Genomic DNA, 11,413 nt, shown 5'->3' with positions numbered 1-11,413 from the left:
GTTCCAGTGATTCTCCTGCCTCAGCCTCCCGAGTAGCTGGGATTAGGCACCTGCCACTACGCCCGGCTAATTTTTTGTATTTTTAGTAGAGACGTGGTTTAACCATGTTGGCCAGGATGATCTTGAACTCCGGACCTCGTGATTCGCCCGCCTCAGCCCCTCAAAGTGCTGGGATTACAAGTGTGAGCCACTGCGCCCGGCCAAAAATAAAATTTTTAAATACATAAACCACAGTAGTTGCTAGGACAACTGGGTAACTACATACAAAATACTGAGGTTGAGCCCCAACTTCACACCCTATACAAAACTTAAAATAAAAAACACCAGCCAGGGATGGTGGCACGTGCCTATAGTCCTGCCTAATCAACAGGCTGAGGCTGGAGGGTCAATTGAGCCCAGGAGTTTGAGATTACAGTAAGCTATGATTGTACCAACATGCTGCAGCCTGGGTGACAGACTGAGACTCTGTCTCTAAAAAACTTTTAAAAAATTTAACCCCAAATGGGTCAAAAACCTAAATTTACAAGCTAAAACTGTAAATATCTTAGAAGAAAGCAGAGGCATACATCTTCATGACCTTGGATTAGGCAGTGGTTTCTTAGATATGCCAAAAAAGCACAAGCTACAAAAAACGTAGGTAAATTTGACTTCATCCGAATTAAAAACCTGTACATCATAGGACACTGTCGAAAGAGGGAAAAACAATCCATGGAATGGGAGAAAATATTTGCAAATCACATGTCAGGTAAGGGTTTAATATCCAGAATACATAAAGAACTCCTACAACTCAGCAACACCAAAAAAAAAAAAAAAAAGCAACTACAAAATAGGCAAAGTACTTGAATAAACGTATCTCCAAAGAAGAGATACCACGCGAAAAGAGGCTCAACGTCACTAGTCATTAGGAGATTGCAAATAAAAGCCACAATGAGGTGCCACTTCATTTCCATTATAATGACTGTGATTTAAAACACAACAATAGTAAGTGTTGGCAAAGATGTAGAGAAAATGGAATTTTCTTTCTTTTTGAGACGGAGTCGTGCTCTGTCGCCCAGGCTAGAGTGCAGTGGCACAATCTTGTCTCACTACAGCCTCTGCCTCCCGACTTCCAGTGATTTTCCTACCTCAGTCTCCTGAGTAGCTGGGACTATAGGCCCCCCCCCCCCCCCTCGGCTAATTTTTTTTTTTTTTTTTTTTTTTTGCAACAGTCTCGCTCTGTCACCAGAGTGGAGTGCAGTGGCGCAACCTCGGCTCACCGCAACCTCTGCCTCCCAGGTTCAAGCAATTCCCCTGCCTCAGCCTCCTGAGTAGCTGGGACTACAGGCACACGCCACTATGCCCAGCTAACTTTTGTTAGATGTAGAGATGGGGATTCACCATGTTGGCCAGAATGGTCTTGATCTCTTGACTTCATGATCCACCCGCGTAAGCCTCCAAAGTGCTGGGATTACAGGTGTGAGCTGCCGCGCCCAGCCAAGGCCGGGCTAATTTTTGTATTTTTAGTAGAGACAGAGTCTCATCCTGTTGGCCATGCTGGTCTCGAACTCCTGACCTCAGGTGGTCTACCCATCTTGGCCTCCCCAAAGTCCTGGGACTACAGGGGTGAGCCACCGTCCCTGGCAGAGAAATTGGAATTCTCATACATTGCTGGAGAGAATGTGAAATAGTACAGCTGCTGTGAAAAACAGTATGACAGTTCCTCAAAAAACTGAATGTAGAGTTACCATACGACCCAGAAGTTTCACTCCTAGCTATATACCCAAGAGAAAAGAAAGCATGTCCACACAAAAACATATACACGGCTNAAAAAAAAAAAAAAAACATATACACAAACGTTTATAGCATCATTATAACATCATAAATAGCTAAAAGTGGAAACAACCCAAATGTCTACCAGCTGATGAATGGATAAACAGAATGTAGAATAGCCATACAGTGGGTATCATGTGGCCATACAAAGGAATGAAGGGCTGATACATGCTACAACATGGATGAAGCTTAAAAACATTATGTGAATGAAATGAAGAGCCACAAAGGATGACATGCTGCGTTTTTATAAAATGCCCAGAGAATAGGCAGATCTATAGAAATAGTGTATTAGTTTCCCATGGCTGCCATAACAAGTTACCATAAAGTTGGAGGCTCCTATCTCTTCACTTCTGAGCCCATGGCTCTGCCCTCACTTTCTTAAAGGGTAGCACATGTTTGAGGCTGAGTAGTTTTATCAGCCTATTCCTGCTTCTAAAATTTTGGGAGTTCTTTGATTTTGTCTAGTCTGTAAACTTTCTACTCCAAGCTGGCAGTGTTTCTGCTGGTAGAACATTCTCAAAATCCTTGTGGAACTTCTGCATATATGATGGAATTCATAGTATTAGATGAGGTTTCTCCACAGATCTTTCCTAGATAATTTCATCTCTCTTTCCTCACTTCTGCGAGATGATTGAGGGGATTCATGAGTTCTGTGTTTAATCTCTTTGGCACTAGAAAAAAATTGCAAGATATGCCACACCCTTGGCATTCTCTACAGAACACACTTTCCTAACAGTGAATCTCCTAGTTTTAGCATTTTGGTTTTTTCCGATCTAAATAGCCTGAGAATTCCCCAAATCATTAAGTCTGGATTCCTTTCTGCCTAACAGTTCTTCCCTCGATTTCTCTCTCTCTCTTTTCTTTTTTTTTTTTTTGTGTGTGTGTATTTTAAAATTCTTTTGTTTATTGTACCCTTAATTTATCTCTTTCGTGTTGCCTTTTTCTTTTTTTTTTTGAGATGGAGTCTCACTCTGTTGCCCAGGCTGGAGTGCAGTAGCGCGATCTCTGCTCATTGCAACCTCTGCCTCCCGGGTTCAAGTGATTCTCATGCCTCAGCCTCCCAAGTAACTGAGATTACAAGTGCCCACCACCATGCCTGGCTAGTTTTTGTATTTTTAGTAAAGACAGAATTTCACCATGTTGGCCAGGCTAGTCTTAAACTCCTGACCTCAGGTGATCTGCCTGCCTCAGCCTCCCAAAGTGCTGGGATTATAGGCATAAGTCACTGCGCCCGGCCCAAGCTGAGTCTTGAATGCTTTGATTGGAAGTCTGCTCAGCTAAATGCGCAAGCTTATTGCTTATGATTCTGCCTTCCACACAGCTACAGGACACAATCCAGCTAAACTTTTTGCCTTTATATTACAAAGATCACCTTTGCTCTGGTTTCCAGTAACATGTTCCTTGTTTCCTTTGTGCCCTTAGAATCACCTTTAATGTTCATGCTTCTACTAACGTTTTGTTTTTGATAGTGTATGTATTCTTGAAGATAACACAGACTTTCTGTATCAAGTTCCTCATTTCCTTTAAGGCACAGTCTGGATGACAGAGTCTTTAACATCCACATATCTACCCCACAGCCTGTTCAAGGAAACCTAGGCCTTTTCTGTCATGCTTCTCTTAATTCTACTAGCCCCCCTTCATTATTGAGTTACAAAGCCACTGCTACATTTTTAGGCACCCCACTCCTGGTAACAAAATTTATGTTTCCTGTGGCTGCTATAACAAGTTACTACAAACTTGGTGGCTTAAAAGAATAGAAATTTAGGCCGGGTACGGTGGCTCACACCTGTAATCCCAGCACTTTGGGAGGCCAAGGCGGGCAGATCACGAGGTCAGGAGATCGTGCCCATCCTGGCTAACACGGTGAAACCCCATCTCTACTAAAAATACAAAACAACTAGCTGGGGGTGGTGGCAGGCGCCTGGAGTCCCAGCTACTTGGGAGGCTGAGGCAGGAGAATGGCTGAACCCGGGAGGTAGAGTTTGCAGTGAGCTGAGATTGCGCCACTGCACTCCAGCCTGGGTAACAGAGTGAGACTCCGTCTGAAAAAAAAAAAAAAAAAACAGAAATTTAATCTCACAGTTTTCAAGGCCAGAAGTTCAAAGTCAGTTACCATGGGTAAAAATCACAGTGGCAGCAGGGAGGCAATAGGAGAGGAACCCGTTTCTTGCATCTTTTAGCTTTTGGTCACTGCTGGTACTCCTTGGCTTGTGGCTGTATCACTCCAGTCTTCAAGTCCAGCATCACAAGGTAAATAAATTCTCTCTGTATTCCATCTTCACATCGCCTTCTCTGTGTGTGTGAACTTTCCTTCTGCCTCCCTCGTAGGAGGATACATGCAATTGCACTTAGGGCCCACCTGCATAATCCAGGATAGCGCTCCATCTCCAGATCTTTAACTTAATCTCATCTGCAAAGACCCTTTTCTCAAATAAGGCAGATTTACAGGTTCCAGGGAATAGGACCTGATTTAAAGACTGTTATTTAGCCTGCCACAGATAGAAACTTGATTAGTGATTGCCAAGCGTGCTGTAGGAGAAATGGAGTTTTCATTTGGAGTGATGAAAATGTTGTAAAATTAGGCTGGGCACGATGGCCCACACCTGTAATCCCAAACTTTGGAGACCGAGGCCGGCGGATCACTTGAGGCCAGGAGTTTGAAACCAGCCTGGACAACATGGTGAAATCCTGCCTCTGCTAAAAATGCAAAAATCAGTTGGGGATGATAGCGCATACTTGTAGTCCTAGCTACTAGGGAGGGTGAGGCAGGAGAATCACTTGAACCCAGGAAGTGGAGGTTGCAATGAGCTAAGATGGCGCCACTGCACTCCAGCCTCGGTGACAGAGTGAGACTCTGCCTCAAAAAAAAAAAAAGAAAATGCTCTAAAATTGATTTTGGTAATACTGCAGAACTCTGAATGTAGTACCAAAAACCATTGAATGGCATGTTTTAAATGGGTGTATTGTATCTCAACCAGCCTATTACATATATTTTTAATGGAATGAGTGAAAATGATGGATAACAGGTCTGTTTTTCCTTCGTGGCCAGGTCAGGGCTGTGTGATTTCCTTGGGTAGGGGGCGCTGCTGGGGCTGCCTCATCCCTGCTTGGTTTCTGATGGCATGTCCTGTGGGCTGGGGCCAAGGTCCCACGGGGCTACGGATACTATCATGGAAGCACTCTTTCAGGAATTTGATGGTATTTTAAAATCTATTAGGAAAACTCTGAGACATGAAAGCACAGAGGTGTCATATTCCTCTAACCCGGAGTCAGCAGTTGCTGTGGTTTGGTGACTTTTCCCTTGGCTGTCTCTGTGTCTCTCCTGAAGTGTCGAGGGCACATCCCCCCTCAGGGTTGTATCTCTGCTGAGCGTCTCCACACCGGCTTGTGCTAGGGCCCCACCTGACAATCACATGGAGTCACTATTGTCATCAATGGGAAGGCCTCTTTCAAGTTCCAACGCTTTTTTTGTAATAGTTGGCTTCTTTGAATCAGGATCCAAATGAGGATCTTTTTTCCCTTCGGGCCCCTCCCAGCCTGGTGAAGGAGCAGCCCAGCTGTCCTGCAGCCCTCCCCATGGGCTCTGATGTCTCCTAAGCTCCTGATTCATCCTGCCTGCCCCCTCCTTCTTATGAACTGGGTGCTAAATCGAAGAGCAGAGAGGATGCCGTGGTCTTTTAGCAAAAATATTTCCGAAGTATTGCCTTAATTTGTATTTCTGGGCATCTCGATATTCCCATAAGACCACAGTTTGGAGGTTTGGAGAGCAACAACAGCCTGACCCTTGTAAAGTTCCTATTATCTTTCCGATGATTTCATCATTTAATTAGGGATTGTAGACTAGTTCTGGCTTTTCTCCCACATTCATTACACAGAGTTTTTTTTTGTCAAGAAAGGTTTTCTTTTGTCAGCCAGGGCTAGATGATTGTTTGAAACCCTGTGTGTTCAGGACCTCCAGGAATGCTGTTTTTCTGATCTTTCCAGTCTAAGGCGTACCCCCAAGGGCCACAGATGGGTTCTCTTTGAGTGACATTTTGAGCTCAGAGCTGTGTATCTGGAGTGTTCTGGTCCATTGCTGTCATTCATTTTGATGCTTAGATGGTCCCATCCTCATCTAGCAGGAGCTCCTGTGTCTCTTGAGGCCCTCACACAACCTGTTTAGTTTTTCTTAGTCTGCTGGCATTTAGACCCAGACTTCTGCCGGTAAAGTGGCATTTTGAGCATGCTATGTGGGCGCTGCTCTGTTCATTGCTTTGGGCCTTTTAGTGAACAGAACTAAGAAAAAACATGTTTTTGAAATAACAGCAACAACAAAACCCCATAATTTTACACTAATATTTCTAATTCAAATTTAACCTTACATATAGGGTTTTTACTTCTTTCATTTTAAACGTGTCTTTTCTGTTACTATGAATATCTTGGTTTCTAATATTATTAGCATACTTGCTTGCTTTACTTTGAAATCGTTTCAGAATAAACAGTTTATATTACCCCTGATAACGAAAGCTAGACTAAAATTTTAAGATTACCTTGAAGTTCTAATTGCCCTTAAAATGTATCCCTTTTATTGAGAACGTTTTGTCTTTTGTTGTTTTTGATGGCGGGAGTCTCGCTCGTGTCGCCCGGACTGAGTGCAGTGCGCCAGGATCTCAGCTGCACTGAGCAAAGCTCCGCCTCCCGGGTCCGCTCTCTCCCGCCTCCAGCCTGCCCGAGTGAAGCTGGACTCACAGGGCACCCGCACCCTGCCCGGCTAGTTTTTGTATTTTTAGTAGAGACGGGGGTTTCCACGGCGGGCTGTTAGCCAGGATGGTCTCGATCTCCTGACGCTTCGTGATCCCACCCGTTCTCGGCCTCCCAAAAGTGCTGCGAATTACAGGCTTGAGCCACCGCGCCCGGCCTGTTTCATTTTTTATAAAAGCCTCTCAAAAGATTTCTTTTCCCTATATGACTCTGCCACCAACTTAATATTCAACTCATTTGTTTTACTTTATTTGAAATGTTTAGGAATTGTACCTTTTCTTTTGATTTGCTATACTTTTCATTTTAGAAAATATTTCAGGTTGGCTACAGTGACTCACACCTGTAATCCCAGCACTTTTGGAGGTTGAGGACTGAGCAAAAGACAAGCCTGGCTAACGTGGCGAAACCGTGTCTCTACAAAAAATACAAAAAATTGGCCAGTCGCAGTGACTCACGCCTGTAATCCCAGCACTTTGGGAGGCCAAGGCGGGCGGATCAGAAGGTCAGGAGATCGAGACCATCCTGGCTAACTCAGTGAAACCCCGTCTCTACTAAAAAATACAAAAAATTAGCTGGGCGTGGTGGCGGGCGCCTGTAGTCCCAGCTGCTTGGGAGGCTGAGGCAGGAGAATAACTTGCACCCGGGAGGCGGAGCTTGCAGTGAGCCGAGATCGTGCCACTGCACTCCAGCTTGGGCCACAGAGTGAGACTCTGTCTCAAAAAAAAAAAAATTAGCTGGGCATGGTGGTGCTTGCATGTAGTCCCAGCTGCTCAGGAGACTGAGGTGGGGAGGCTCACTTGAGCCCATGAGGTTGAAACGGCAGTGAGCTGTGATCGCACCATTGCACTGCACTCCAGCCTGGGCGACAGAGTGAGACCCCGTCTCATATATATATATATATTTTAGAGAAATAAAATTTACGAGTTGCCCCTGAACTCCTGGCGCAAGCAATCCTCCTACTTTACTTTATCCTTCCAAGTAGCTGGGATTACAGGATTGTGCCATTGTGCCTGGCTTTGATTTGCTTTTTTTGTTTGAGACAGAGTTTTCGCTCTTGTTGCCCAGGCTGGAGTGCAGTGGTGTGATCTTGGCTCCCTGCAACCTCTGCCTCTTGGGTTCAAGCAATTCTCCTGCCTCAGCCTCCCAAGTAGCTGGGATTACAGGTATACGCCACCATGCCTGGCTAATTTTTTTTTTGTATTTTTAGTAGAGATGGAGTTTCACCTTGTTGGCCAGGCTGGTCTTGAACTCCTGTCCTCAGGTGATCCTCCTATCTTGGCCTCCAAAAGTACTGGGATTACAGGTGTGAGCCACCATGCCTGACCTGATTTGGCTTTATTTTCTCAATAGTAAAAGATTTATGTGCTTCTGAAGTGAAAACCCATAACACCGTAGGTTTAGAGAGGGCACATTTCCAGCCCAGTTCCTGATACTTGCTGGTTTGTCAGTTTTCTATTTTGGTGTGTCTTTCCATTGTTTCTTATGGCAGATTTAAGCAAATATGTGTGTTTGGGTTCCCCAGGTCTTATATAAAAGGTGTATGTCATGCAGTGTATGTGGCATGGAGCGTGTGTTTCTCTCCTTTCTTCTTCCTTGTGTTCACTCCACAATGTGTTGTAAGGCACTTGTGCAAGATTTCCGCATGTCAAGCAAATGTGGAAATTCTATGAAGCTTTTAACTTTTTGAGTTGGGGTCTCACTCTTGTTGCCCAAGCTGGAGTGCAGTGGAGTGTTCACAGCTCATTGCAGCATTGATCTCTCAGGCTAATGCCTCAGCCTCCCACTCTGGGACCACTGACGTGTGCCACCACACCAGGGTAATGTTTGTTTGTTTGCTTGTTTGTTTGTTTTGTAGAGATGGTGTCTTACTACGTTGCCCAGGCTGGTCTTAAACTCCTGGCCTCGAGGGACCCTCCTGCCTTGACTTTCCAAAATGTTGGAATAATAGATGTGAGCCTCCACGATTGGCCTCTATGGAGCTTTTTAACGTTTCTATTTTCTTATCTGTAAACTGGATGTGTTAGTAGTACCTGCCTCTGGGTGGTTGGGAGAAATCAAGGCGATAATGCATGTGAATTGTTAACTCCTGTGCCTGGCACCATAAAGTGCCAAGTGCTAGCTGTTACTGTCATGATGTTCATTGTTTATGGTTTGTAATACTCAGCCTCAGGTGCAACTGGACACTTATATTTTGATAGCCAGCAGGGGAGCTGGAGCAGACCGAGTGAAGATAAGGGAGGTTCCTGACTCTTTAGCCCTTTTTTCTGCAGCAGCTCTAGGGGAGTTGGTGTGCTTTGGAGCAGAAAGGGGCGTAATAATCTGTCCATCTGGATGGGGTTGGGGGTGGATGGTGAGGAGCCAAGAGTGAAAGAACCCAACCAGGGGGATCAGAGGCGCAGTTTCAGATCCAGGCCTTTCTCTCCTGGAAAGGAGCTGTTGTGGCTGACCCATTGTGTTCGCCCCTGGATGTTCCTAGATAAACCCGTGTTTGGGGGAATGTGGGAAATATCATCGCCCACAAGAAAGCTCCTTGGCTGGCAGTGTGACAGATTCCTGTGCTTGTTTCTCACATCAGGCATCCCCTCCCTCCTCACTCTCCACTAAGCCTCCTCTTGCTGGTCTAGTAGTGGAACTGGAGTATATTGTGGTGGCTGCCCCCTGCTGTGGGTCAGGAGTGGTGCTGGGCTCTGCAGAGTGACGACGCCTGCCCACTGCATTCCAGGTGCTGGGCTGGCAGTAAGTCTTGCTCAGCCTTGGTTTTATGCAGAAGGGCTTTGGGGACATGGTCCTGAGCCTTGTTTAAGTGTCTTATGTCTAAGTAGAAGTATCATGTTGCTTTTGAAACTTACTTCCCCTTGTTTTACCATTTATGGATTTGGAGAAAACAAATTCATTTAAAGTATTGCAGACCTAAGAAATAGTCCAGGGCCTTAGGAGCTGTGAGATGTCGACCTGGCTGGCCCTCAGGCCCTTCTCCCCTCATACCTGGCCACCTCGCTTCTGTTCCTGAGTGTCCTCAGGTTCCCATACCTCCATTGCCCCCATTCTCATACCACTGTCCTTCAGGGACTGGCTGCCTGTGGGCCCCATTCACATGCACATCAGCTTTCCTGTCAGGAATAATGGGGACAGCTGGAACCTCCTTGGTGCCCCCTTGTTCTGGCCGGGCCTCACTGCTTATCCCAGCTTCTCCTCTCTCCTGGGCCTTTCCTCTTCATGTTGTCCTGTGCTAATTTCCCCGAGCTGAAAAAAAGAAGTAGGGTAGAGTTTGGAAATAGATGTGGGATGATAAAGATTTTGGAAGTGTCTTTATATTTTTACCCTCACCTGAGACCACTTTTCATCATCCTTCCCTCTGCCCTGCCATCTTATGAGTGTAGTGGATGAACTCTAGTGTCACAGTGACTCAGGAGGAAGGTTGGGGGAGCAGGGCAGGGAGCCGGGGCTTTGCCCCTTCCAGGCTTCCCTGCCAGAAGGATGGGCACTTTAGCAGAGGGCAAGGATGTTTCTCTGAAATCAGACTTTACCTCAGACATCCCTATATTGACCACAAGACCAACTCACAGCAGTGATTTCCCTGAAACACCTGCGAGTGAGTGTCCTTGGGGCCAAAGAGGACAATGGGTGGGAGGCAGGCCCTGCCAGGCAATCCCAGAAACACAGCAGCCTGCACATAGCGGGCCTTGGCAGCCAGCGGCCTTCACCTCACCTGAGAGTGGGCTTCACCCTCTCCCTTGCCCTTGCATAAATGCAGATGAACACAGATTCTCCTGGAAAACACAGCCAGGGGAGTGCCGTCCAGATTTGCAGGAGGTACTGCGTCATCAGTGAAAAGGCAGCAACAGGCTGGGCCAAGAAACAGAAGCCCTTCCGTACACCTAGTGCAAAGACACAGCGGCCCACCCACGGCTGCCTCTGACAGGCCTTGTGCCCTCAGGCCAGTGCCTCATCCCCCCAACCTGCCTGTCCCCTTTGTGACAAAAAGACGGCACTCACGATGGCTCACAGCTCTCTCAGCTGAGTGCCTTTGCATCAGGGGAGAGGAGTGGCCGTTGGAGGCTCTCTGTCCCCTTCTTGTTTCTTTGTGCCTGTTATTGGCCCGCCTAGCTAAGCACTGACGGCTCCCTTCCGAGAGGCGGATTCCAGAAGAAGCCGAGCATCTGAGTCTGCCTTGCAGAATGGGCTTCGGGCTTCAGCTCGGCGCCAGCAGGCGAGGGGGCGGGAAAGGGAAGTCCGATGACTGCACTTCTTCATTTGGGATTAAACTGCTTCCTGTTTTTACTTTTAGGACGAATACCTTTCTCTCGTGGCCAGGCTCATTATCCATTTTCGAGACATTCGTAAGTAAGATTTCACATTTCTGGGTTGTTGAGATCTCTGTGAGAGGCCAGCCCTGACGCTGCCTCAGCAGAGCTTTCTGGGCAGGCCGTGGTGCCTGAGTCAGAAGGTCTGTGTCACCTCACTTCCTTTTGGGAAGTTCTTCACTGTCTTGCATTTGATTCCAGATCCCCCATCCTCCCAGAGCCTTGGCCTCAAAAATGCTGATTCTAGCATCATGGAAATGCTGTCCTCAAAGTGGTCTAAACGAGGTTGCTGTTTCACTGCTCACTTAATCTCCCTTTTCCTAGGGCTGTTGTTTTTACTTCTGGGAAGTTCTGTTTACCCTGGAACAGAAACTCTCTTCCCTAAAAGTTGATTTTATTGACCCATGGAGGCCAGAGACACTTAGGCATATGTTCCCTCCAGACTGGAAGCTTCTGAGGAGGAGCTCCTGAGTCTGCACCCTGGCTCCCTGCTGTGTTGAGGATCCCCGTGTTTACCTCACGTTGTGCCTCCTCTGATTCAGAGGGCCCAGTGTGGTTCT

General features: G+C 46.5%; 1 protein-coding gene across 1 annotated transcript in view; it reads left to right on the top strand.

Annotated features, from left to right (window-relative positions):
• Positions 1 to 11,413, top strand: part of MED15 (mediator complex subunit 15) — an 87,862-nt gene that overhangs the window by 39,206 nt on the left and 37,243 nt on the right. The window contains 1 exon segment of the mRNA XM_017882602.1: positions 10,838 to 10,889. Coding sequence (XP_017738091.1) covers positions 10,838 to 10,889 — 52 coding nt within the window.

This window comes from Rhinopithecus bieti, unplaced genomic scaffold (assembly GCF_001698545.2).
Source record: "Rhinopithecus bieti isolate Rb0 unplaced genomic scaffold, ASM169854v2 scaffold_13317, whole genome shotgun sequence".
NCBI lineage: Eukaryota > Metazoa > Chordata > Mammalia > Primates > Cercopithecidae > Rhinopithecus > Rhinopithecus bieti.
Note: the sequence above shows the minus strand (reverse complement) of the source record. Positions and strands in the feature narration are given on the sequence as shown.